General features: G+C 54.7%; 1 protein-coding gene and 1 non-coding gene across 4 annotated transcripts in view; both read left to right on the plus strand.

Annotated features, from left to right (window-relative positions):
• MRC2 (mannose receptor C-type 2) overlaps positions 1 to 25989 on the plus strand; it is a 65991-nt gene extending 40002 nt beyond the window's left edge. The window contains exons 1-25 of one of the 3 annotated variants that reach the window (XM_074020060.1): positions 2911 to 3106; positions 4133 to 4321; positions 4482 to 4636; positions 6522 to 6629; positions 8230 to 8345; positions 8837 to 8985; positions 9716 to 9933; positions 10627 to 10769; positions 11913 to 12015; positions 12285 to 12423; positions 12530 to 12565; positions 12903 to 13063; positions 13165 to 13232; positions 13927 to 14027; positions 14319 to 14461; positions 20709 to 20823; positions 20920 to 21083; positions 21274 to 21382; positions 21943 to 22181; positions 22316 to 22484; positions 22582 to 22731; positions 23059 to 23178; positions 23366 to 23545; positions 24522 to 24548; positions 24640 to 25989. In XM_074020060.1, coding sequence (XP_073876161.1) covers positions 4282 to 4321; positions 4482 to 4636; positions 6522 to 6629; positions 8230 to 8345; positions 8837 to 8985; positions 9716 to 9933; positions 10627 to 10769; positions 11913 to 12015; positions 12285 to 12423; positions 12530 to 12565; positions 12903 to 13063; positions 13165 to 13232; positions 13927 to 14027; positions 14319 to 14461; positions 20709 to 20823; positions 20920 to 21083; positions 21274 to 21382; positions 21943 to 22181; positions 22316 to 22484; positions 22582 to 22731; positions 23059 to 23178; positions 23366 to 23545; positions 24522 to 24548; positions 24640 to 24860 — 3174 coding nt within the window. In that variant the 5' untranslated portion in view covers positions 2911 to 3106; positions 4133 to 4281 and the 3' untranslated portion in view covers positions 24861 to 25989. Of the gene's footprint in view, positions 1 to 2910; positions 3107 to 4132; positions 4322 to 4481; positions 4637 to 6521; positions 6630 to 8229; positions 8346 to 8836; positions 8986 to 9715; positions 9934 to 10626; positions 10770 to 11912; positions 12016 to 12284; positions 12424 to 12529; positions 12566 to 12902; positions 13064 to 13164; positions 13233 to 13926; positions 14028 to 14318; positions 14462 to 20708; positions 20824 to 20919; positions 21084 to 21273; positions 21383 to 21942; positions 22182 to 22315; positions 22485 to 22581; positions 22732 to 23058; positions 23179 to 23365; positions 23546 to 24521; positions 24549 to 24639 lie in introns of those variants that run through there. The other 2 variants (XM_005584614.4, XM_074020061.1) reach the window with 2 other exon arrangements.
• On the plus strand, positions 16280 to 16385 carry LOC123569580 (U6 spliceosomal RNA). Its single transcript, XR_006693402.2, has one exon. It is a non-coding gene; the product is annotated as a U6 spliceosomal RNA (small nuclear RNA).
• Positions 25990 to 27193: the final 1204 nt, after the last annotated feature.

Consider the following 27193-nt stretch of genomic DNA (forward strand, 5'->3'; position numbering starts at 1 on the left):
CTGATCCTCTGACTCTTATTTCATTGTTCAGTTAAAGTCTGAGCAAATTGGAATTTGTCATTAATTCATTTGGGGAACATGTGCTGAGATCTGTGTTAAATGCGGGCAATACTGTTCCCTCGTAGAGACCACAGTCTGCTGGAGATGACAGACATCTCAATGCACAATTAGACTATCCCAGGTCATCAGTGATTATAGAAATACGGATAAGTGTTAGAGGAGCATAGAGAAGAAACTGATTCAGTTTCTGAGAGTTAAGGAGGGGTTTATGGAAATAATATTTGATTTGGGCCTTTCAAATTGAGTGTAAGTTTAAAAGATATAAAGAGGTGTGGGGAAGGGCATTCCTGGCAGAGGGAACAGCATATGCAAAGGTATGGAGGCTTAGAAATACACTGCAGCGTGAGCGGAGATGGCGCCACTGCACTCCAGCCTGGGCGACAGAGCGAGACTCTGTCTCAATTAAAAAAAAAAAAAAATACATTGCAGCTTTAAGGGATGGTGAGTGATGGCCAGGCACAGTGGCTCACACCTATAATCCTAGCACTTTGGGAGGCCAAGGCAGGAGGATCGCTTGAGCTCAGTAGTTCGAGACCAGCCTGGGCAACATAGCGAGACCTTGTCTCTGCAAAATATTTTTTAAAAATTAGCTGAGTATGGTGATGCATGCCTGTCTACTAGGGAGGTCGAGGTGGGAGGATTGCTTGAGCCTGCAAGGTTGAGACTGCAGTGAGCCGTGCTTGCACCACTGTACTCCAGCCTGGGCAACAGAGCAAGATGAGACCCTGCCTCAAAAAAAAAAAAGAAAAGAAAAAAGAAAAAAAAAAAAGAAAAGGAAAAGAAAGAAAGAAAAAGAAAAACAAATGGATGGTGCCTGTTGCAGTTTGGGTGGAGTATAGATTCTAACCACTTCAAGTATGGTCCTCCAACCAGCGGCGCAGCATCCCCCGAGGGCTTGTTAGAAATGCACAGTCAGGCCTGCCCCAGAGTAATTGAATCAGAACCTGCATTTAACAAGATCCCCAGATGATTCATGTACAGGTACAGTTTGGGAAGCCCTGGCTTAAAGGGCATGGTGAAGGAAAGGCAGGTTGCAGCCAGTCTCTGCAGGGTCTTGGCTGCTGGGCCAAGTTTGGGTGGGGCCGGGTAGGCTGTGGGGAGAGTTTGCAGGTGTTTAAGCCAGGGAGTGTCTGGTTCTCGTTTGTGATCAGAGACAGCTTTAGGGGCCTTGTGGAGGAGTTGGGGCAATGGTCAGGGCCTGCTTTGGGGATTCTGCCCCTTACTGCTGTGTGGCCCTGGGCAAACAGCTTAGTCTCTGGGGTGCAGAGACCTCATTGTAAATGGAGAATAAAGCCAACCCCCTTGCAAGGTTGTTGTGAGGAAGGCTGGAGATCCGGCCTGGCACAAAGGAGTTTTTCTGTAGTTGGCTGTGGATGTTTACTATGGTGTAGATTGGAGGGGCTATGCAGTTGCCTGGGAAGCTGTGGGGTGGTGGTGAGGAGACTTTTACAAAGAAAACATGGCAATACACACACACACACAAAACAAACAAACGAACAAAACAAAACAAACAAACAAAACACTAACCCCAGACAGTAAAGAGCTTACAGATAAAAATTTCTGCTCCTGACCATGGAAGTCTTGCCAATGATCATCTCAGGACTGTTTTTTTGTTTGTTTGTTTGTTTTTTGTTTATTTGAGACAAGGTCTCACTCTGTCACCCAGGCTGGAGTGTAGTGGTGCCATCTCGGCTCACCGCAACCTCCGCCTTCTAGGCTCAAGGGATTCTCATGCCTCAGCCTCCTGAGTAGCTGGGATTACAGGCGGGCATCATTACCTCCCGGCTAACTTTTGTATTTTTAGTAGAGACGGGGTTTCACCATGTTGGCCAGGCTGGTCTCAAACTCCTGACCTCAGGTGATCTGCCCACCTTGGCCTCCCAAAGTGCTGGGATTACAGGCGTGAGCCACTGCATCCGGCTTTTTTATTTTTATTTATTTATTTTTTGAAACAGAGTCTCACTCTGTTGCCCAGGCTGGAGTGCAGTGGCACAATCTCCGCTCACTGCAGCAACCTCCACCTCCCGGGTTCAAGCGATTCTCATTCCCAGGTTCAAGCGATTCTCATGCCTCAGCCTCCCGAGTACCTGGGATTATAGGCATGCGTGCGCCACCACGGCCGGCTAGTTTTGTTTTGTTTTTTTGTATTTTTAGAGATGGGGTTTCACCATGTTGCCCAGGCTGATTTCGAACTCCTGTCTTCAAGTGATTCACCTGCCTCGGCCTCCCAAAGTGCTGGGATTACAGGCGTGAGCCAGGGCTCCGGCCTGATTCAGGACTGTTGACCACTGCTTTATCTCTCATTCCCTAAGGGGCCAGGAGCAGAAGCTTGCAACGTCAGCAGCCCGATCTAAGGCACCCTCATCTCTAGCTGGAGGGAGCCTTGGGCCCTAGCCCAGTCCTCCCAGAAGCAGCTTTCTGAAGGAAGGGACCCGCTGGGAGGCCCGGGTGTGGGCATGCCTAGCCTATCTGTGGCCCCCACCAAGTCCTCTGTCCTCTGGGTCTTCCCGGAACTGCAGACAGATCTAAGACCTCGGATTTCCGCCCCTCTCCCCAGCCCATATCTCTCTGCACGAGGCATATTCTAGGCAGGTTCTGCTTTCCCGGTATCATCACTTAAAGTCCTGTCATTTCGAAGGCAGGCGCCGTCGTGTCCCCAAAGCATCCACATTTCCCAAGCTCCCTTCCGGGTCCTGAGGCCCCTGGGGTCTCAGCAGCCACTAAAATCCGCTTGTCTGGGGCGCCAGCCTCAGGTCTTAGCTCATTGGCTAACAAGAGATGATTGACAGGTCCTGAGCCAGAGAGCGAGCCCGGTCGGGCTCTCCGCCCGCCCAGCTTTGCCGGGTCTCCAGGAGCAGGTGTGGCTGGACTACTGGAATCCCAGTCTGAGGCCGTGTTCTAGTGGGCGCGCGCTTTCCTGCCCGGCTAGGCAGAATCCTGCCCGAGCCTGACACTGTGGGTGGTTTGGTGAAGTCCTGTTTTCTCTTGCCAAGACCAAGTAAGAGCTCGTTTGCCTCAGCTGCCCTCGGACCCCAACCCCTAGAAGGTGAACCTGAAAGGCACGGAAGTTGGGGCAAGGGAGGGCCTGGGACGGGTGGATTTCTCAGCCCTGGGGTTCAGGGTTAGGAGTTTGGAGGGGGAAAGGAGCAAGAGAAGGAGCCCCAGCTGGGGGATGGGGCCGATCTGCAGTGACTTTGAGCACCTTCTAATGTTCTCGGCCGCCCACCCACCAAAACCTCAGATTCCTGCTGGGCCTGCCTGGGCCCCATTAGTGGCTCAAGGCCCCGTTTCCCAATTTTCTCCCTCCTGGGCTGCCCAGACCTGCACAGAGTGGGTGCTCAATAAATGTTATTTGAGAGAATAACAGTGGTTCCATTTACTAGGCAGGGTGGCCGCAAGCCAAGCTTGAATCTCATAGCTGGAAACCCCATTTACAGAGGAAGAAACTGAGGCTCATGGGGCTGGTTTGTCCTGACTTTCTACCCATTGTTTATTGACTGATTGATGCATTGATTGCGATAAGGTCTTGCTGTGTCGCCAAGGCTGGGGTGCAGTGGTGCAATCATGGCTAACTGCAGCCTTGACCTCCCCGGTCAAGTGATCCTCCCACCTCAGCCTCCTGAGTAGTGGGATCACAGGCACACATCACCATGCCTGGCTAATTTTTTATTTTTTATAGAGATAGGGTCTCCCCTTTGTTGCCCAGTCTGTTCCTGAACTCCTGGCCTCAAGCAATCCTCCAGCCTCAGCCTTCCAAAGTGCTGAGATTACAGGCCTGAGCCACCATGCCTGGCCCACCCATTGTATTCTGAGAGCCACAGCCAGAGGAACTGTTCTGTCCTGGGTGGAATCTGCCACCACTACTTGGGTCTCTGCCCCTGGGGCTCCAGCAGCCCTGTAAGATTTTATTCTTTTAGCATTTCCAAGACCTGTGGTTGGGACCGGGATTGACCTGGGAGAGTTTGGAGAGGAGGTGACTTGGAGGCCTCGCCTGTGTTGACATCAACCCAGTGGGTTGGTGCCCAGACTGGGTGGCTCGGTCTCTGAGCAGCGGCCTCATGGGTCTCTGCAGACAGGTGGGCCAATGTGAAGGTGGAGTGTGAGCCAAGCTGGCAGCCCTTCCAGGGCCACTGCTACCGCCTGCAGGCCGAGAAGCGCAGCTGGCAGGAGTCCAAGAAGGCGTGTCTACGGGGCGGTGGTGACCTGGTCAGCATCCACAGCATGGCAGAGCTGGAATTCATCACCAAGCAGATCAAGCAAGGTGAGGAGCTGCCCGCCCATGTGTCTGGGTGGAGGGTAGGGCCTCCCACTGCCCCACCCATCCTGCCCAGGAGCCTCAGAAAATGTTCCTTCCTCCCTACTGGTGGCTGAGGCTGACCTCTCAATGTCTTCTCTCCCCTCCTCTCCTGCTGCACCCCCAGAGGTGGAGGAGCTGTGGATCGGCCTCAACGATTTGAAACTGCAGATGAATTTTGAGTGGTCTGACGGGAGCCTTGTGAGCTTCACCCACTGGCACCCCTTTGAGCCCAACAACTTCCGGGACAGTCTGGAGGACTGTGTCACCATCTGGGGCCCGGTGAGACCTCCCTCTCCCTATCACAGGGCCACAAAATACACCCCCAACCTCCAGGTGCTACCCCAGCTGAAGGATATCCTAGTTATTATCAGTACCTGCCTGGAACCTCTTGCCTCTCAGCAGTCCCCCTCCTCCCCACCAATGCCTTCCCTTCCACGTGAGAGACTGCTGGGACTTGAATCCACCTCCAGCTAGCCAAGTCACCCTGAGCAAGTTACTAGAGGGTCATTGGTGAGATTGGAGGAATTAACTCTCGGGAAACCTTAGGCGCAGTGCCTGGTGCATTCTTGGTCTCCTCCCAGCTGCCCTTCCCTGCCAGAAGGTGGCATCAGAACCCACATTATGTGCAGATACTTTGCAAGCAGGGCTGCTCTCTGCCAGCCCTCACCCCCAGTGCTCTACCCAGCCCAGGGTCCTGTCATCTCAAGAAATTGTTGGGTTATGACAATTTGCCATGGTTTGGGCTTAGATGTGGTGGAAGTGAAGGAATTGATGAAGGGCTTCAAGCAGAGAAGAAAGACCCTTTAAAAAGGGACAAAGCCAGTTGAGTGCGGTGGCTCACGCCTATAATCCCAGCACTTTGGGAGGCTGAGGCGGGTGGATCACTTGAGGTCAGGAGTTCAAGACCAGCCTGGCCAACATGGTGAAACCCCGTCTCTACTAAAAATACAAAAATTAGCCAGGCGTGGTGGCAGATGCCTGTAATCCCAGCTACTCGAGAGGCTGAGGCAAGAGAAGCGCTTGAACCTGGGAGGCAGACGCTGCAGTGAGCTGATATTACATGACTGCACTCTAGCCTGGGTGACAGAGCAAGACCCTGTCTCAAAAAAAAAAAAAGGAGAAAGCCGTAGTGACACAGACCACCCTTCCTAGGGACAGAGAGGATGTTCTGCTGTCACATACTGCAAACAATGCTGGGGACTATAGTGGCAGTCATTTGCCTTAGGGGATGCTATTTAAGAATTTTAAAACAATTACGTATTGAGTATCTACTATGTGCCAGGCATTTTTCTGGGTGCTGGGATACACAAACACGCCTGCCCTCAGGATGGAGCTTAGAGGCAGACATACTGCTGACTAGGGGCCAGTGGATACTGGGGAGGGCCAAGACGGAAGCAGGGGCCGAGGACTAAATTCCTCCTCAGCTTCATCAGCTGAGATTCTGGTCTGGGCACACTGGCCACTGCTCACCCTGGCCCTGCAGGCACTAGCCTTGGGAATCCCAGCTGTCTCCCCTGCCATCAGATACTCTAACAATCTTAGCCAGTTTGTTTTTGATGTTTATAAAATGAGCTATCAATAATTTAAAAGGACGCTTTTCCTTTTTTTATTTTTATTCTTTATTTTTTGAGATGGAGTTTCACTCTGTTGCCCAGGCTGGAGTGCAATGGCACGATCTTGGCTCACTGGAACCTCTGCCCCCCAGGTTCAAACGATTCTCCTGCCTCAGCCTCTCAAATAGCTGGGATTACAGGCATGTGCCACCATGACCGGCTAATTTTTTGTATTTTCAGTAGAGGCGGGGTTTCACCATGTTGGCCAGGCTGGTCTTGAACTCCTGACCTCAAGTGATCCGCCCACCTTGGCCACCCAAAATGCTGGGATTACAGGCCTGAGCCACCGCAACAGGCCAGGATGCCTTTCCCATTTAGACAATGCTTGTTAAGTTTCAAGGCGTTTGCACATGAACTGCTTGGGCTCTCATCCACCCTGTGAGGCTTGTGGGTTCATCCTGCCTTCCCCATTGCACAGCTGGGACACAGAGACGGCAGAATCACACAGCAAGTCAGAGACAGGTCTAGCTGTAGCAACCAGATTCCAAGAAGGATTTGGGAGATTTATGGGGAGGTGGGGGTTGAGATTCTTCCTCACCCTCTGTCCCTAGGAAGGCCGCTGGAATGACAGTCCCTGTAACCAGTCCTTGCCGTCCATCTGCAAGAAGGCAGGCCAGCTGAGCCAGGGCGCTGCCGAGGAGGACCACGGCTGCCGGAAGGTGAGGGTGTTTCTGGAGCTGCCCTGAGTGGGGCCACCAGGCAGAGGGGTTACCAGGGGAGGGAGGGATGGATGAACTCCTGCTGCCTCGCATGGCATCGCCCCCTCGTTGGCACCCCCTTCCCCGAGCGCTCCGAACTGCTCCTTTCTTGAAGGAGTGATACTGGATGGGATGGGGTGGGTGGGGGCTGTTGGGAGGAAGCAGAGCTCCCCACCCCCAGCCCAGTCCTGAGTCCCTCCCCGTGGGGGAAGCCACTTCCTTGAGATAGCAGAGAACAGGGAGGTGGGGGCTGGTCTACCTCCAAGTGCCCCCTCAGAGTCCAGCCTAGTCATGTCCAGCAGTGGCTGCCGAAGTGAAGTGTGGCCCCTGTGCCCCCCCAGTCCTGCCTTCCCCCTCCTCTGCAGTCTGACACAGGGCGTGTGCTGGTCTGTCTCCCTGGGAGGAGAGAGGCTACTCAGGCTGGGGCTGCACCTTCCCCATCCTTGTGTTTCCAACCCCATTGGGCTTCTAGAGGATATTCAGGGAGGTGGTGGGGGCGGGTCAAGGAATGGAAGCTGTATAAGTGAGTGGGGGGTAAGTGAGTGACTGAGGGTGTGAGGGGGTGACAGACCCTCAGGGGTGCGAATGCTGTGATGGGTGTGGGGAGCTTGCTTCTAAAAGACACTACTTGGCCCTTGGCCCCTCCCAGCAGCCCCTGGCAGCCAGGCTGGCTCCTCACTCTGTTTTCCTTTGGATTAAGCCCCTACCACACCCACCTGGACCCTAAAGCCTCCCCCAGAGAGTGAACAGGAAACACTAACAGACATGGCCCCATGGGGAGGAAGCAGAGGGGAGAGCAGAGCCCAGCTGCAGAGTCTGGGGACTGGCAAGGACAGTGCCTGGCCCAGGGACTGTGTCATGGCCGGGAAGAGGTGAAGGGAGGGGTAGAGAGGAATTACCAACTTCTCTGGCACCAAAGGCCAGCCTGGAATTTGTGTGGGGAGTGTTGAGGGTCCACGGTTAACCCCCCAGGATCACCAGGGGCCTTAGCACAGCCCCTGCTGGCAGATGGGACCCCCACCACACATACCACATCTGCTTCTCTTCTGCCCTGCCTCCTGCCAGCCTTGCCTGCCAGGGTCTTGTCTCTGAGCCCCTCCTGCCACCCGCAGGCCAGGAGCATCCTGCGCCAACTCCAGCTTTGCCAGGCTCCGGAGGACTGCCCATCCCCTCCCATCCTGGTAGCTCTCCCCAGCTTTTAGCTGTGGTTTCCCAGCCAACAGTCATTTCCCCACTGTGTCTCTTGGTTTAAGTGCCCAAGAGAGGAGCCTGAAGGGCCATTCATCTTCCCGAGCCAGGTCACTGGCCGGTCGCTGGCGGCCTGCCGATCAGTCACGCTGGGGCTGGGCCTCCACCCCAGCTTCCACAGCTGTGGGTGATGGTAGGAGGGGGAGTGTGGAGAAATGGGGTGCAGAACACAGCACAGGACTCAAACCAGTCCCCTCTGTCCTGAGCACGTTCAGTGATGTCCCTGATGGCATCTCCCACCGCAGGATTTATGGCTGAGGGTGGAGAGCCATCCTCCCTACAGACACCCCTCTTCTGTCCACTCTTGAGCCAGGGTTGGACGTGGCACAGCCCATCCTGCTACTGGCTGGGAGAGGACCAAGTGACCTACAGTGAGGCCCGCCGCCTGTGCACTGACCACGGCTCTCAGCTGGTCACCATCACCAACAGGTATAGGAGGGGCAGGTGCCCTGACTAGCCCTCGCCCATGTCTGGGCCTAATGTGGCGCCTCCAGCAAACGGGGTAGCATCCCGCCATCATGCCCAGAGGCACCTGGAGTCCTTTGAACCTCAGTGGGCTCCAGGGTGTTTTTAAATCTTGTCAGAAGAATGACTCTCACTTGTTAAGTGACCCCAGTGTAGGGCGGGGCCTGAGCAGGGCCCGGGCAGGCACAGGTGTGGGCTGGATACCTGAGAAAGATAGGCCTTGGCTGTGTCTGATTTTCTCGACTTTCTTTTCAGCAAGGCACGGGGTGCAGAGAGTAGAAGGGGCAGCTGGGGGGGTTCCATCAGTCAGCTGCAGGGCTCCCAAGGGTCCCTGCTTTCTTGAGCAAGTTACTGGTCAGGTGCAGCACCAGAGCTTCCGGGGCAGGGTGTCTGGCCTGTGGGTGGGGGATTGGGATAGGGGGAGATCCCTGCCCTGACCAGCCCGTTTCCCGAAGGTTCGAGCAGGCCTTCGTCAGCAGCCTCATCTACAACTGGGAGGGCGAGTACTTCTGGACGGCCTTGCAGGACCTCAACAGCACCGGCTCCTTCCGCTGGCTCAGCGGGGATGAAGTCATGTACACCCACTGGAACCGGGACCAGCCCGGTGAGCCCCTTCTTTAATGTGCCTTGGTGAAGTGAGGAGGGAGGTGGGGGTGGACTGGTCCTGCCGAGCCCCAGGGCAGCCCCATAAATGGATCATTGGTGCAGTGTGGTGTAGTGGCTATGAGCACGAGCTCTGAAACCAAACTGCCTGGCTCCGATCCTGACTCTGCCGTCTATTAGCTGTGCATCCTCTGAGCCTCAGTTTTCTCAATCTGTCCAATGGGGATAATGATCCTTTTCTCATAGGGATGATATCAGTCTTAAATATATGTAAAGTGCTAATAGGTGTAAAGAGATAATGTGTGTAAAGTGTCTAGATTACTTCTCTATCTGGGCTCACAAAAAAGAAAAAGAAAAAAATTCTCTATCTGGGCTCATTAAAAAAAGTGTTTAGAATACTGAGCGCAATACAAGTGCTTGTTATTACTATTATTACCATTTCACATTCATTATCTTTCTAACACGTTCAATAACCTGATGAGGTAGATGATGAAGCAGGCTCGGCGAGGTTAAGCAGCTTGCCTGAGCCCTCACAGTGAGTGAACCCAGAGCCAGGGCTCTGCCTCCATTCCCTTCCTCCCTCCCGGCCCCAACCCCAGAGAGCATGTCTCTGAAGAGGTGGCCAAACTGGTTCCCAGTGTGAGGGCTGTGCTGGTGCCCTGCTGGGATGTGAGGGAGGACCGGACTATGAATCCTTCTCAGAGCCTGGGTCTCCCTTCCCTCTCCTTCAGGGTACAGCCGTGGGGGCTGCGTGGCCCTGGCCACTGGCAGCGCCATGGGGCTGTGGGAGGTGAAGAACTGTACCTCGTTCCGGGCCCGCTACATCTGCCGGCAGAGCCTGGGCACTCCAGTGACGCCGGAGCTGCCTGGGCCAGATCCCACACCCAGCCTCACTGGCTCCTGTCCCCAGGGCTGGGCCTCGGACCCCAAACTCCGGTATTGCTATAAGGTAGGGCAGCCTGTTGGCAGGGTGGGGGGCAGGGGGAGGACAGGAGCAAAGAGACCGTTTGGGTGGAGGTCCCAGTGGGTCCAGCCACAATCCAGAGACACACCAGCCTGCGGACAGGTGATTTCTGGTGAGGACTTGTCCATGGAATCTGGAGGCCTGGTGCTCAATAACCATTTGAGGAATTGAGGGAACCACAGATCATTGATTTCAGAGGTTCCCAAATGTTGGGGCCAGTCTAGCTGCTCTTAAGAATTGCTTGGGGAACCTGATAAAAATAAAATCTAGGTGTCACGATGGAGATTTAGATTCATTAGGTCTGGATTGGGCCTGGTAGTCTGTATTTCTAATCCTGCTAGGTTTGGGAGCCACTGGCAGAGTCCAAGGTCTTTTATTATGCACAGAAACTGAAGTCTAGGGAGAAGAAGGGACTTACCCACATTAAGCTGTGGCTCTACTGGGATTAGAGCCTGGATCTCCCTGCTGGTCAGGGGATGGGGCTCAGGGGCACTCACGAGGAGGTGACTGTGCCAGCTCCCCTCCCCGGACCTCATCTGCAGGATTGTCCTTAGCTAGCCTGAGCCCCGTCCAGTGAGGCTCCAGCCCCTTCCTCTGCCATGGTGGGAAAGGTAGTAGGTGCCCCCTGAAGGGTGGGCCGGTGGGGACAGCGTAGACAGCTGGACTCTGCCCCTGCAGGTGTTCAGCTCTGAGCGGCTGCAGGACAAGAAGAGCTGGGTCCAGGCCCAGGGGGCCTGCCAGGAGCTGGGGGCCCAGCTGCTGAGCCTGGCCAGCTATGAGGAGGAGCACTTTGTGGCCAACATGCTCAACAAGATCTTCGGGTACTGAGCTGGGCTGAGGCGTGGTAGGAGGGCACCTGCTCACATGTAGGAGCAGGCGTGGCCGACAGACCCGTGGTTTCATTGGGCGAGGGGTGGGAATGGCAGAGTGTGGGTGACCCCAGGGAGGCCTATATCTGCTGCTGGTGCCAGGACCATCTTGTCCCCACTCAAGTAGCCATGGTGCCCTGGCGTCTTGGGAGAACATGCTTGTGTGAGCCACACACTCATAGGAGACTGTGTATTGCTCATCATCACCCCCCCAGCAACGTCCCAACAGACTCACAACCTTACATATGTACCTCCCACCCCATTGCAAAATCTCCTACCAGCTGGTCCTGGCAACTGTTTCCCCTCACCTTACACCATCCCACAATGACCCACACTCCTCAATCAACAGTTTTTCCTGAGAGATGGGAGGAGAAAGGCCGCAGCTGTGAGGATGTGCCCATGGGCATCCCTCTGAGACACCGTCTGTGTCCTGGGCTCTGAGCATCAGCACCTGGAATCCCCTAGCACTGGGAAAATCCAGACAGATCCAGGCTTCCTGATAGCTTAGTTGAAGGGATCTCTCCTCTCAGCAAACATCAAGATTACATTATTTGACTCATAATTACAATAGCTCATGGTCATCACTTCTCACCACGTACCAGGCACTGTGCTAAACATAATCCTCACTCAGGCCTCCCGACAACCCATAGATGTCAATCCCTGACCCTTGTGAGTTGATAAGTTATTTGCCCAAGTTCATGGGTGAACCGATACTTGAATCCAGGTTTATTTAACTCCAGAGCGGTAGATCCCTGCTGCCTCCTCATCTGAACTTCCTAAACTCTGTAAAGTAAAAGCCTGCAGAATCTTGCTGGGCAGGGCACCCTCGCCCAAAAGAAACCCAAACGAAGGGGAGGGGCCACTGCCTTCTGAGTGGACAGCTTAGTCCAACTCTCTCCAGCTCTGTCTGTGGGGAGAACTTTATCAAAGTGGCCTCAACGGTGTATCGATGGGGGTCAATGTGAAGCCCAGATGGAGAGGCCCCAGGCCCTGGGGGCTGCCCCGGTCACAGCTGCAAGGGACAGGAGGCACATTCGAGTCCCTGCCCCTCTCACTTCCCATCTCTTCCGTCCCCACTCCTGGGTTGTGCTGAAGTGAATCAGAACCCGAGATCCACGAGCAGCACTGGTTCTGGATCGGCCTGAACCGTCGGGATCCCAGAGGGGGTCAGAGTTGGCGCTGGAGCGATGGCCTAGGGGTGAGGGGGCCTGGGGTAATTGGGACAGTGAGGTGGGAGGGGATTGGTGGGCGGGGCCTGTTTGGGGCAGGGCCTGGAGGTGGGTGGGTTTTCCTGGGGGCCGGGCCCCTGGTCGGAGCCAGCTTCAGGAAAGCAGGTCCGAGAGTGGGCACCCAGCCCCGGGTGAGAAATCCCAGCTCAGGCCAGGCCTCTTGTTCACCTATTCTGGGCATGGGGGCGGCCTGCACCTTGCGCCTCACATTTCTCTTCCCTCCACCCGCCTCCTGCAGTTCTCTTACCACAATTTTGACCGGAGCCGGCACGACGACGACGACATCCGGGGCTGCGCAGTGCTGGACCTGGCCTCCCTACAGTGGGTGGCCATGCAGTGCGACACACAGCTGGACTGGATCTGCAAGATTCCCAGAGGTTGGCTGGTGTGGCGCTGGGGGACGCGGGATGGAGTGAAGGGTGGCGGGGCCAGGAATTAGAAGGAGGGTCTCCTTTCCACAGTGTCTTTGTCCTTGTCCCCTAGGTACAGACGTGCGGGAGCCCGACGACAGCCCTCAAGGTGAGGCCCCCCCAGCCCATCCCACTACCCATCGCGTGGCGGGGGGTGTCAACTCTGGGATGAGGCCCGGCAGGCCTGAATGAAACGGAGAGGATGAGGAGTTCCGGTCGAGAGAAGGGGGACTGGGTCGGCTTGGATGGAGGCAGCCGCAGCCCTGTTTGCTTCCGTCTGGGAGGCGAGGCAAGCTTGGGGCCTGGCGCGGTGCCTGCCTGGGTCCGGTGTGCCTGCAGGCTTGCCTGCTGCCACCTGGCTCTGCCCCGGCCTGGCGTGCAGCCTCCCGGGCCTGGCGTGCAGCCTCAGCCTGGCCGCCGCTCCCACGCCCGCGCTGCTCCTGCAGGCCGACGGGAATGGCTGCGCTTCCAGGAGGCCGAGTACAAGTTCTTTGAGCACCACTCCACGTGGGCGCAGGCGCAGCGCATCTGCACGTGGTTCCAGGCTGAGCTGACCTCCGTACACAGCCAGGCGGAGCTAGAGTTCCTGGGCCATAACCTGCAGAAGGTGGGCATTGGATGGAGCAGGGGGCTGCGGGCTGGGGGAGGGCAGGCCCGGGATGAGGACAGGCGGCTGCCTACCCACACTTGCCCGCCTGGCTTCTCCAGTTCTCCCGGGCCCAGGAGCAGCACTGGTGGATCGGCCTGCACACCTCTGAGAGCGATGGGCGCTTCAGGTAGGAACCCAGGCAGGCAGCAGATGTGGAGGGGGCTGGCTGTCCACACACACAGCACAGAGACAGACTTGCATTTGAATCCAGCCCTGCCCCTTGCTGGCTCTGTGGCCTTGAGCAAGCGACTGAACCTTTCCTGGCTTGGTTTTCTTATCTGAAAATGGGAATATGAGGCCTGCCTGGTAAGATTTTTGTGAAGATTAGAAATAACATATGTGAAGTTCTATGCAGCATCCAGCACGTCAGTTACTAAATAATGGCAGCTCCTATTACGTCTGGGGTCATTCATCATGACTAAGGCCCTCTCGGGAAGTGGGCAGAACGTATGATCCAGGGGCCTCTTTGTATTTGGTGCCTACTTATCATGCATTGCAGGGCTTGGGGCAGGAAGGACCAGGAGCACCTGGGAATCAGAATTTGAGCTTGTCTTTGCCCTTGGGCTTCCTGCCCTGGAGTCCTCAGGCTTCTTTTCTGGAGCAGCAAGTGTCCAGGGACAGCTGGGGCCTTATCTGGAGGCACCAGGTCCTTGGGTCTCTGACTGCCCTGAGTTCAGTAGCCCCCCTTCCTCAGCCTACAGCCACTAAACCCCAGAACCTGGGCCCTTCCCTGCCCCCATTCCTGCGGCCTTCATTGCTGCATCCAGTGGAGGCCCAGCCCGGGCCGGTGCTGGAGTTACCTCTGCTCCATGCCATTGCAGATGGACAGATGGTTCCATTATAAACTTCATCTCCTGGGCACCAGGCAAACCTCGGCCTGTCGGCAAGGACAAGAAGTGCGTGTACATGACAGCCAGCCGAGGTGAGGGCAAGGTGGGGGCAGAGTGCACAGTCAGCTGTGCAGAGGGTTGATGTTGGGAGAGCCTGGGCAGAAGTCATTAGTCTCATTCTCTGTGTTCCCACAACCCAATAAAGGCTGGACCCAGGAGGGGTGTGCCTGTCTCCATGGTCCAGAAGACTTGAGTTCGGAGCTGGACGCAGGCCCTGAGCCTCTGCCCAGCCTCCTCTCAGGGCATGGGGCTGAGTGTGCTGCCAGCCATGCCCTGCCCTGCTCTGCCCTGGGAGTGACTGCCCTCCCCTCCCCTTTCCACAGAGGACTGGGGGGACCAGAGGTGCCTGACAGCCTTGCCCTACATCTGCAAGCGCAGCAACGTCACCAAAGAAACGCAGCCCCCAGACCTGCCAACTACAGCCCTGGGGGGCTGCCCCTCTGGCTGGATCCAGTTCCTCAACAAGGTAGGAGGTGGTAAGGGGGCACCCAAGGGAGTCAGGGGAGAGGATGTGAACAGGGAAAGGCTGAGCCTCAGGAGTCCTGGCCTTTTGGCAGCACCAGACTCATGGCCTCTTGCCTGTACCCACCAACTTCTCTTTCATCTGGCCCCAGTACCAGGGCCAGGCTCCTTGGAAAATGACTCAGTGTAGTAGCACCTTCCAGTCCTCTGGGAAGCAAGGTTGTCCAAATACTTTGGTGAGTTTTCTAGATCAGTGATTGCCAAAGATTTTTTTTTTTTTTTTGGGAAGCAGTTTTGCTCTTGTCACCCAGGCTGGAGTGCAGTGGTGCGATCTCGGCTCACTGCAACCTCCGCCTCCCGGGTTCAAGCAGTTCTCCTGCTTCAGCTTCCCGAGTAGCTGGGATTACAGGTACCTGCCACCACGCCTGGCTAATTTTTATATTTTTAGTAGAGACGGGATTTCACAATATTGGCCAGGCTAGTCTCGAATCCCTGAACTCAGGTGATCACCTGCCTCAGCCTCCCAAAGTGCTGGGATTACAGATGTAAGCCACTGCGCCCGGCCTGATTGCCAAAGATTTTGATAATGAACTCGTACTAGTAAAACAAAATATTGAGCTTACATAACCAAACTATATGTGTGTGCATTTAACTTATATATGTATAATATGTGTGTGTAAATAAAACCTACTTCCATACTAATATGACTAAGATTATATATAGTAAAATATGTATAAGAACAAAAGAGTATAAAACATTAGCTAAAGATTTTAAAATACTTTTTTTTTTTTTTTGAGACGGAGTCTCACTCTGTCACCCAGGTTGGAGTGCAGTGGCCGGATCTCAGCTCACTGCAAGCTCCGCCTCCCGGGTTTACACCATTCTCCTGCCTCAGCCTCCCGAGTAGCTGGAACTACAGGCGCCCGCCACCTCGCCCGGCTAGTTTTTTTTGTATTTTTTAGTAGAAACGGGGTTTCACCGTGTTAGCCAGGATGGTCTCGATCTCCTGACCTCGTCATCTGCCCGTCTCGGCCTCCCAAAGTGCTGGGATTACAGGCTTGAGCCACCGCGCCCGGCCTAAAATACTTTTAAGTTTAAAACATCTTTTTGGCTGGGCGTGGTGGGTCACGCCTGTAATCCCAACACTTTGGAAGGCCGAGGCGGGTGAATCGCCTGAGGTCAGGAGTTAAATGCCAGCCTGACCAACATGGAGAAACCCTATCTCTACTAAAAATACAAAATTAGCTGGGTGTGGTGGTGCATGCCTGTAATCCCAGCTACTTGGAGGCTGAGGCAGGAGAATCGCTTGAACCCGGGAGGTGGAAGTTGTGGTGAGTCAAGATTGTGCCATTGCACTCCAGCCTGGGCAACAAAAGTGAAACTCTGTCTCAAAAAAACCCCCCCAAAAAAAACAACAAAAAACTTTTTTTTTTTTTTTTTTTTTTACTAGTGGTATGAAAACATTTTTTAAATGCTTACTCAAAAGCGATTAATTGGCTGGGAGAGGTCGCTCACACCTGTAATCCCAGCAATTTGAGAGGCTGAGGCAGGAGGATGACTTGAGCCCAACAGTTCAGACCAGTCTGGGCAACATGGAGAGACCCCATCTCTACAAAAAATAGAAAAATTAACCAGGTGTGATGGTGTGCACCTGTAGTCCCAGCTACCCAGGAGGTGGGAGGTGGGAGGATCCCCCGAACCAGGGAGGTAGAAGCTGCAATGAGCCATGATCGTGCCACTGTATACCAGCCTGGGCAATGGAGTGAGACCCTTTCTCAAAAAAAAAAAAAAAAAAGATCAATTATAATAATTATTATTTAATATGCACATTTTGGCAGCACATGTATGAAAAGTGGAACAGTACAGAAAAGATTAGCACAGCCCTGCACAAGGATGCTCTGCAAATTCCTGAAGGGTTCCATATTTTGCGTAGTTCATGAAAGTCGAAGGTTGTTCAACAAAAAAATTATTGTTTAAATAATTTTAATAAGAGCAATGTGATTGCATATACTTCATGCTTTTAGAAAATCTTAGTCTGACACTTTATGACTCATGACTCACAGGTCTAATGTGTTGGAAATCCAAGTTATTTCAAAACATGCATTTCATGGTTGCTATAGGTTAAAGATGCCTCGCAAAGACAAATAGATTGAAGTGAAAAAAGTTCATCCATCATTGGCCGGACTTACTAAATAATTCTCCCCATTTTTAGTCCTTCTACCAATTAAAGAAACATTTTCGTTTAAAAATTGGCTAGTAGGCTGGGAGGCTGAGCACTGGGAGGATCACTTGAAGCCAGGAGTTCGAGACCAGCCTGGGCAATGTAGCAAGACCCCATCTAGAAAATTCTTTTTCCAAGTGTTTTGAGTGTGCAGGTAGGAAAGCTTGGGGCACTAAAATTAGTCACTATGGATGCATTTCTAAGCATGTTTTCAAAACACTCCCTCCATAGTGTGAGTTTCTTCCCCACAGTGGTTATTTCTTCATGCACAGACTGATTTATTAGGACTGATAAGTCCTTCATTGTTTTTGCCTAGCATTTGACAAAGAGTTTATACCAGGAAGAGAAGGTTGTCATTTTCCTTGTTATGTGCCAGGGTCATAGGTATTAATCAGTCATGGCTTCTTTGCAGGACATTTTAAGAACACTTAAATTGTGAAGATTAGATTAGTTAACACTGAATAATATAATCCAAAAATCCTTGTCGTACTGAGGAAGGCAGCTAGCCTCTTAGTGTCATGGATCTCCTGCCCTCCTCAGAATATTCAAAAGAACATTACACGGCCGGGCACGGTGGCTCATGCCTGTAATCCCAGCACTTTGGGAGGCTGAGGCGGGTGGATCACCTGAGGTCAGGAGTTTGAGACCAACCAGGGCAACATGGCGAAATCCTGTCTCTACTAAAAATACAAAAAAATTATCTGGGCATGGTGGTAGACGCCTGTAATCTCAGCTACTTGGGAGGCTGAGGCAGGAGAATCACTTGAACCCTGGAGGAGAGGTTGCAGTGAGCTGAGATCGTGCCACTGCACTCCAGCCTGGGCGAGAGAGTGAGACTCTGTCTCAAAAACAAAAAAACAAATTACACCTCTTCTACCTTAAAAAATTAAGGCATGTGTATTACTAAAACTTTGGAAAATACACAAGAGAAACCAAAACTCACCCAACATAATCCAGAGATCACAGCTGTCAATATTTGTTATTCTCCTTCCTGCCTTTTTCCATGGAATTGAGCTCATACTAAATAATATAATTTCCTACCCAACCCTTCTTCCTCTGTATCATATTTCTGAGCATCTCTCATGTTATAAAGTTTTTCCAAAAACGTGTTCTTTTTCCACTCACTTTTTAAACAATGTATTTTATATATGTAATAGGTCGCTTTCGTAATGCATCATTGTCAAGATAGCAGTTACTCTCCTGCCATGTGGAAAGTTGATTTGTTTTTGTTTTTGAGACAGGGTCTTGCTTGGTCTCAGAAACTGCTGGAGTACGGTGGTACGATCATGGCTTACTTACTGTAGCCTCGACCTCCTGGGCTCAAGTGATCCTCCTGCATCAGCCTCCTGAATAGCTGGGACTACAGGCTCATGTCACCATGCCCAGCTAATTTTTCTATTTTTTTGTAGAGGTAGGATTTTCCCATGTTGTCCAGGCTGGTTTTGAACTTCTGGGCTCAAGCAATCCTCCTGCCTTGGCCTTCCAAAGGGCAGGGGTTACAGTTGTGTGCCACTGTGCCTGGCCTATGGAAAGCTCTGGAAGTATGCTAGGGTGTTCACTCCTTCACTGCCTGCCCTCATACATCTGGCTTTACTAGTTCTGTGCCCTTCTTTGTGTCCCTATAGCATTTGGATGGAGGTAAAGCATTTATGGCAGCCATTCCCAACCTTTTTGGCACTGGGGACTGGTTTCTTGGAAGACAATTTTTCCATGTACTGGGGGAGGGGAGGGATAGTTTTGGGATGAAACTGTTCCACCTCAGATCATCAGGCATTAGATTCTCATCAGGAGCACGCTACCTAGATCCCTCGCATGTGCAGTTCACGGTAGGGTTCGCAGTCCTATGAGAATCTTGACTGGGCGCTGGGTATAATCCCAGCACTTTGGGAGGCCTAGGTGGGCAGATTTCCTGAGGTCAGGAGTTTGAAACCAGCCTGGCCAACATGGTGAAACCCTGTCTCTACTGAAAATACAAAAATTAGCCGGGCGTGGTGGGGGTGCCTGTAATCCCAGCTACTCGGGAGGCTGAGGCAGGAGAATCGCTTGAACCCAGGAGGCGGAGGTTGCAGTGGGCCAAGATCGTACTACTGCACTCCAGCCTGGGTAACAAAGCGAGACTCTGTCTATAAAAAAAAAAAAAGAATCTAATGCCCCTGCTCCGACAGGAGGCGGAGCTCAGGCCATAATGCTCCGTTGACCCGCTGCTCACCTCCTAACAGGCCGGGGACCCCTGGTTTGTGGGACAGCCTCTTCCACTAGCTTTAAGCTCCTGGAGGGCAGGGCCACTAGCACCTGCCGTACCCTTTAATACATTTGCATGTGGCAGGGACGTCCTGAGTGTCAGCTGGACTGAACTGAATACCCTCTCCCTTTAGCTGTCACTTCTTGCTAGTACTGGTGTGACCTTGCTGCTTCCAAGTGCATGATGAATTCTACTTGCTATTTAAGTTGGGCCTCAGCATAGCTCTGAAACTACTTCTGTGAAACCAAATCCTTGAAAGACTTCTTGTGACAGACCCTCTCAAAATCTGCATTATTTCTGGGCTTACAATTTTTTACCCCAAATCTGCCATCTGCATCAATAAGGGTGGTGCTGGAGCTAATTATTAATAGTCAGAGCTCTCAGTGGTTAAGTGCCTACTGTGTCATGTACTGTTATCTTTAATCCTTAAAATGACCCCAAAGACAGGCTTTGTATTACCACTTTACAGTGGAGTAAGTTGAGGCCAGAAGGTTATCAGAGCTGGAATCTGACATCGCCCCCTTGCCTGAATCCCACCCCTGTCTTTATGACTCCAAAGCTTCCCTACACCCTTTCTTTTCTTTTTTCTTTTTTTTTTTTTCTTTTTTTGAGATGGAGTTTCGCTCTTGTTGCCCAGGCTGGAGTGCAGTGGTGCGATCTTGGCTCACTGCAACCTCTGCCTCCTGGGTTCAAGCGATTCTCCTGCCTCAGCCTCCCGAGTAGCTGGGATTACAGGCATGCGCCACCACGCCCAGCTAATTTTATGTTTTTAGTAGAGATGGGGTTTCTCTATGTTCGTCAGGCTAGTCTCAAACTCCCGACCTCAGGTGATTCGCCCGCCTCAGCCTCCCAGAGTGCTGGGATTACAGGCAACACCCTTTATTTTCCATCACACTGCCCCTGAGCAGAAAATCATTAGATATCATTCATTTTCTAAGAAAGAGTCTTCACTTGGTGAAAGATTTCCTACCTAGGGTTTTTTTTGTTTGTTTGTTTTGAAACCTTATGGAGCTAATGAAAGTGGGAAAAAAGAAATGTAAAATTACAGAGTTAGAAGCTGCCGCTAATAGATCATTCAACAATAAAGATAAAAGTGTCCTAGAGCCAGGCATGGTGGCTCACGCCCATAATCCCAGCACTTTGGGAGGCCGAGGTGGGCGGATCACGAGGTCAGGAGATGGAGACCAACCCTGGCTAACACCGTGAAAGCCCATCTCTACTAAAAATACAAAAAACTAGCCAAGTGTGGTGGCAGGCGCCTGTAGTCCCAGTTACTCGGGAGACTGAGGCAGGAGAATGGCATGAACCCAGGAGGCGGAGCTTACAGTGAGCAGAGATGGCGCCACTGCACTCCAGCCTGGGCGACAGAGCAAGACTCCGTCTCAAAAAAAAAAAAAGTATCCTAGAGATGATCATGTAAGTTCAAAGGGCAAGACAATGGATGTCAGACAACACTCGGAAGGGTGTTTAGCAGAAAGCAAGACAAATCCTTGTCCCCGTCAGTGCTTGGCCCAGGCACTGTTGTCATAGCCTTTGATGGCCCAAAGAAATCTTCCCATTTAAAGATCCCCTGGAGTGTGGGCAGGTGTATGTGAATCTGCAGTGCCAAGCTGGGAGGGTGCTGGAGGCTGCTCCGAGGAGAGCCAGCTGTCCTGGTTCTCAGATACTGTTCTCTCCCGGCCCTCGAAGACCCCCCAGGACCTGCTGCTGAGGGGCACACAGTGGCCTTTCAGGGTTTGTGGATGGGAGGGTGGGGCTGGCCATTACATCCCCACCTCTGCCCCACAGTGTTTCCAGGTCCAGGGCCAGGACCCCCAGAGCCGAGTGAAGTGGTCAGAGGCACAGTTCTCCTGTGAACAGCAAGAGGCCCAGCTGGTCACCATCACAAACCCCTTAGAGCAAGGTAGGGCCAGCCTATGGGGAGTCCCCAGTATCCTCTGACACTGTCCCCACAAATAGCTATAGCAGAGTCACTCACAACTTCTTCTGGGGACTGCAGCATTCATCACAGCCAGCCTGCCCAATGTGACCTTTGACCTTTGGATTGGCCTCCACGCCTCGCAGAGGGACTTCCAGTGGGTGGAGCAGGAGCCTCTGATGTATGCCAACTGGGCACCTGGGGAGCCCTCTGGCCCTAGCCCTGCTCCCAGCGGCAACAAACCGGTGAGGATGCCCTCCGTGTTCCCCTCCGCACCCCGCTGCCCTAAGCCTGTGGGGCTGCCTTTGCCCCAGTGTCTCCCCTTGCCCTGGGGTCTCCCTTCTTCCAGCCTCTTTGCTCACACTGCAGCCTTTTGGGGGCAGTAGCACAGGGGGGCAGCTGCTGGGGCTCCCCTGAGCAGCTTCCTCCCCTCAGACCAGCTGCGCAGTGGTCCTGCACAGTCCCTCAGCCCACTTCACTGGCCGCTGGGACGATCGGAGCTGCACGGAGGAGACCCATGGGTTCATCTGCCAGAAGGGCACGGGTATGTGTCACCAGTTACCTGGGAAACCCCAGCGGGGCCCTGGCACTGGGCTGGATGCTGGGGCCATGCCAGGAGGAAGGAATCATGGTCCCTGGCAGAGCGGGGCTCTGCTTTGGAAGCAGATGGGCAGAAGGCAAGGTGCCAATACGATGGAAAGGCAGTAGCACCCACGGGTCTCAGGAGGAAGATCTGGGGGTATGGAGGGCTCGTTGGGTCGGGGGGAGAGCTAGATGCTGGGCTGCATGAAGTGCTGGCATGTGTGGTGTCAAGGACCCTGACGTTGCAGGTCCAAGACACCTCTAGCTCCATGCGTAGGTGGCCTCTGTCCCGGGTTCCTTGGGTAGGAGGAGGTCAAGGCCCTCGCCTCCCTGTCCATTTGTTAGCAAACAAGTATTATTAATAATAACGGGGCTGACATCTACTGAGCCTTGGTCTGGGCCAAGCACCGAGCCTGGTGGAGACCTGGTCTTTGCCTGGTGTCCGGCCTTCTCCTGGCCTTGTGCCTGGGAATGGGGTGAGGGAAGCAGAGCTCAGCCTGAACCCTGACCCCTTCCCTGTAGACCCCTCCCTGAGCCCGTCCCCAGCAGCGCTGCCCCCCGCCCCGGGCACTGAACTCTCCTACCTCAACGGCACCTTCCGGCTGCTTCAGAAGCCGCTGCGCTGGCACGATGCCCTCCTGCTGTGCGAGAGCCGCAATGCCAGCCTGGCCTACGTGCCTGACCCCTACACCCAGGCCTTCCTCACGCAGGCTGCCCGAGGGCTGCGCACACCACTCTGGATCGGGCTGGCTGGCGAGGAGGTGGGCTCCTGACACTCTTGCCCTGGGCCCCAGCCTTGCCCGGGTTCCCCTCCCTGCCCCTTCCTGCCCCCCGCCTTATCCGCATCCCATGCTGACTCTTCCCTTCCTCCCACCCCATGGCCCCCCATGCCCAGGGCTCTCGGCGGTACTCCTGGGTCTCAGAGGAGCCGCTGAACTATGTGGGCTGGCAGGACGGGGAGCCCCAGCAGCCGGGGGGCTGTACCTACGTGGATGTGGACGGGGCGTGGCACACCACCAGCTGTGACACCAAGCTGCAGGGGGCTGTGTGCGGGGTTAGCAGTGGTGAGTGCTGCTAACATCTGCCAGGGCGGGGTGTGGGCAAGGTGTTGGTGGCCCTGGGGAGGGTGCTGGGCCACTTCCTAATCCTGTACCCCCACAGGGCCCCCTCCTCCCCGAAGAATAAGCTACCATGGCAGCTGTCCCCAGGGGCTGGCAGACTCCGCGTGGATCCCCTTCCGGGAGCACTGCTACTCCTTCCACATGGAGCTGCTGCTGGGCCACAAGGAGGCGCGACAGCGCTGCCAGAGAGGTGGGTGACCAGGCCAGAGCCCACACATGGCAGGCAGTGGCACCGCCTTTCGTGGGCACTCAGATCCATGAGTACATCCCCACGCTGCTTTCTCCCCATCAGCACTTGCAGAAGACGCCCTCGTGTTCTCACATGCAGAGACCATACATGACACTATGTGCGTATGCTGCCCCCCACGCACTCGCACACGTGCACACGCATGCATGAATCCACAGACTCCACACCATCCTCCACTCAGGCTGCAGAGAAGAGGGCTGGGGCAGCTCTGGGGGGTGCTCTGTGCCCCGGAGACCCATCTGCCCTGATGTGGGCCTTCCTTGCCTCCAGCGGGCGGAGCAGTCCTGTCTATTCTGGATGAGATGGAGAACGTGTTTGTCTGGGAGCACCTGCAGAGCTATGAGGGCCAGAGTCGGGGCGCCTGGCTGGGCATGAACTTCAACCCTAAAGGTGGGTGCCTTGTGTGTGTGGTGGGGAGATCAGGCCTCGGGCTATAGGGGGCTGCCCTCCACTCTGCCCTGAGCCTTGCCCTGGGGCTTGTCAGGGGAGGGGGAGTTGGTTCTAGAACAGGCCTGCTCTCCGCCACCTACTCCTGCCCCACCTTGTCCCTGCTCCCTCAGCGCCTTCTTTCCCGCAGGAGGCACCCTGGTCTGGCAGGACAACACAGCTGTGAACTACTCCAACTGGGGGCCCCCTGGCTTAGGCCCCAGCATGCTGAGCCACAACAGCTGCTACTGGATCCAGAGCAACAGCGGGCTGTGGCGCCCTGGCGCTTGCACCAACGTCACCATGGGCGTCGTCTGCAAGCTTCCTCGTGGTGAGCGCCGGGCAGGCCCATGCTCAGCCTCCTTCCGCCCCGTGCCGAGGGTCCTGGGCTGGGGCTGGGGGCTGCTACACAATCTGCAGGGGACACAGCCAATGGGAAGGCCTGAACAGACCAGACTGGGGGCAGCTGGGACCCCCCAGGATAAATTAGTCTGGGACGGACCTGAAGCTTATCATCCAAACTAGACCACAAGGCTTAGGAGGTCAGCAACCCCCTGTCACTTTGTAATGGTCAAGGGCATGGATGGAGTTCAAGTCCCGGCCATGTCACTTATCAATGGTGTGACTGTGGGCAGAATCTGTGGCCTCAGTTTCCTCGTATGTAAAATGGGAAGAATAGTAGTCCCAGACTGGTGCGGTGGCTCACGCCTGTAATCCCAGCACTTTGGGAGGCTGAGGTGGGCGGGTCACTTGAGGTCAAGGAGTTCAAGACCAGCCTGGTCAACATGATGAAACCCCGTCTCTACCAAAAAGTATAAAAATTAGCTGGGCGTGGTAGCACATACCTGTAGTCCCAGCTACTTGGGAGGCTGAGGCATGTGAATTGCTTGAACCCTGGAGGCGAAGGCTGCAGTGAGCCGAGATCGCACCACTGCACTCCAGCCTGGGCAACAGAGCGAGACCTGTCTCAAAAAAAAAAAAAAAGAAAAAAAGAAAAAAGTCCTGACCTCCTAGAGTGCTAGTGAAGATGAGGTGAGTTAGGGAAGGGGCTGACATCCAGGCCTCCCACGAGGGCTGGGCTGAGACCCAGCTGAGTACAGCGTGGCGTTTTTGCTTTCTGGGGGAATCTGAAGTCCTGTCACTTGGGCCTGTGCCCCCACAGTAACCAGAGGTAGGATGGGAGGGAGAACTAGAGCCTCTTTCTCCCCAGACCTCCCGGCCCAGGCCTATGTGCTTTCTATGTTTACTTAAGTGATTATTACGGTGATCACTGCTGTTCTTAACTGGCCCCCTCCTCTTGCCCACAGCTGAGCAGAGCAGCTTCTCCCCATCAGGTGAGTGAAAGGCAATACCCCCGGTGGGCAGGCAGGAAGCGCTGCCGGGCCTAACGCCCACCTGACCTTTCACACCCACTCGCCTTGGCAGCGCTCCCAGAGAACCCAGCGGCCCTGGTGGTGGTGCTGATGGCGGTGCTGCTGCTCCTGGCCTTGCTGACTGCGGCCCTCATCCTTTACCGGAGGCGCCAGAGCATCGAGCGCGGGGCCTTTGAGGGCGCCCGCTACAGCCGCAGCAGCTCCAGCCCCACCGAGGCCACTGAGAAGAACATCCTGGTGTCAGACATGGAAATGAATGAGCAGCAAGAATAGAGCCAGGCGCGTGGGCAGGGCCAGGGCGGGAGGAGCTGGGGAGCTGGGGCCCTAGGTCAGTCTGGCCCCCCACCAGCTGCCTGTCCAGTTGGCCTATGGAAGGGTGCCCTTGGGAGTCGCTGTTGGGAACCCGAGCTGGGCAGGGCCTGGACTGGTGGGGTGCCACCCTCCCACGAGGGCTGGGCTGAGACCCAGCTGAGTGCAGCGTGGCGTTTCCCTTTCTGGGGGGGCCTGAGGTCTTGTCACCTGGGCCTGTGCCCCCACAGTAACCAGAGGTAGGATGGGAGGGGGAACGAGAGCCTCTTTCTCCCCAGAGCCCCCGGCCCAGGCCTGTTGATAGGCGCCCCAGGACCCCCTTCTTTGCAGAGCCTGAGGAGCCTCCCCTGTCCCCTTGGGCAGATCTGTTGCATCTCTCTTCCCACCTGGCAATCTGAGCTCTGTGCGCCTCACCCTGCTCCCTCTCACTCCTCCCCCACCCCTTCCTTCTGAGCCGGGCCCTGGGGATTGGGGAGCCCTCTTGTTCCTGGTGAGGGTCAGCTGAAGGGGCTGAGCATCCGTCACTCCTGTTCCTGCCGGGGTAGCTGTGGGGCCTGGCAGGAGGGGCCTAGGTGGGTCGGGCCTGAGAATCAGGGCACAGGTGTGGTGTCTGCTGGGCTGGAGAGGAGACTGGGGAGAGACACCCCAACCTCCCAGGGTGGGAGCTGGGCTGGGCTGGGGTGTCATCTCCTGCAGGGCGGGGGAGGGCTCTGCCCAGGAAGAGTCCCCTGTGGGGACCAAAATAAGTTCCCTAACATCTCCAGCTCCTGGCTCTGGTTTGGAGCAATGGAAGGGGTTGCCAGAGTCCTGGGGTCCCAGAGGAGCAGGAGTCTGGGAGGGCCCGGAGTTCCCACCCTCTAGTGGATCCAGGAGGAGCAGCAGCCGAGCCCTGGAGTGGCCCAGTACCCTTCCAAGAGGCCACAGTCCCAGCCAGGACGAAGTGTGCGGCCCCTGGTGCAACAGCTTGGGACAATGTGAACATGGACTCAAAGACATGGCCCTTTCTCTGTAGTTGATTTTTTCAATGTGCCATTATTGTTTTTAAAAGGGAAAAAGAAACAAATAAAACACCTTTAAGAGGCTTGAAAGAGAAGGTTCTGCCTTGTCCTGTGCTGAGCCTGCTTCTTTTACGTCCGTCCCTTCAGAGATAACTGTCGTTTCGGAGCTTGTACCACAGGTGTTTTCTGCAGCTGGCCATTTTGCTTCTGTCTCTGGGCCTTTAGGGGACACTCTCACTGCCCCCCCCCCACCCTCACCCCCCCGCCGATCTTCAGGAGCTCACCCCTCTGGGCCTGCGCCTCCCTCTCTCTGTTCCTCGGGGCTCGAATGTGGGTGAGAACTCAGGAGCCAGGCCATCTGCTGCTGAGCAGCCAGCCCTGCAAGCTTGGGCAGCTTAGCACACCTCTCAACATGTGCACAGTGGGGAGAACCGGACCCACCTCCTAGGGTTGTTTTAAGGATATGTGAGGATCAAGGGAGATCATCTATGCAGAGCACTTAGAACAGTGTCTCTGGGCTCTGTAAGTGCTAGGCGTTACTGACGTTTCTAGGCTGCGGACACTTGATGTCTCCAGGCCGGCCCTGGGTGGGGGCTCCACATCACTGTCCTTACAAGGCAGCCATCACAACTGCTCTCTAACGGCCTGAAAGTTCACATGTGTCCTTAGGGAGCCTGGGCTCTGAAACCACAGGAGGCAGAATCGACAGCAGGACCTTTACTCATCTGCTGGTTCATTCAGCTGGTATTTGAGCTGCAGATGCCAACGAAGGAAGGTTAACCAACGCCAGTCGTGCGAACCAGGGGGAAGCTGCTGGTGTGGCCTGTGTGGCTGGGGAGAGCCATTAGAGGGACTGTGATTGACCGCAGCCTGAAGGAGGTGGGGCAGTGAGCAATAAAAATATCTGGGCCAGACTGGGCGCGGTGGCTCACGCCTGTAATCCCAGCACTTTGGGAGGCTGAGGCGGGCGGATCACGAAGTCAGGAGATCGAGACCATCCTGGCTAACACGGTGAAACCCCGTCTCTACTAAAACAAAAAAATTAGCCGGGCGCGGTGGCGGGAGCCTGTAGTCCCAGCTACTCAGGAGGTTGAGGCAGGAGAATGGTGTGAACCCAGTAGGTGGAGCTTGCAGTGAGCCAAGATCATGCCACTCCACTCCAGCCTGGGCAACAGAGCAAGACTTCGTCTCAAAAACAAAAACAAAAACAATCTGGGCCTGGGCCAGGGCTAGGGGGGCGTCCCTGGTGCTTTAGGGGACCAGCAAGGAGGCGAGATGGGCTGGGGCTGAGAGGAGTCA

The sequence above is a fragment of the Macaca fascicularis genome, chromosome 16, assembly GCF_037993035.2.
Source record: "Macaca fascicularis isolate 582-1 chromosome 16, T2T-MFA8v1.1".
Classification (NCBI taxonomy): Eukaryota; Metazoa; Chordata; class Mammalia; order Primates; family Cercopithecidae; genus Macaca; species Macaca fascicularis.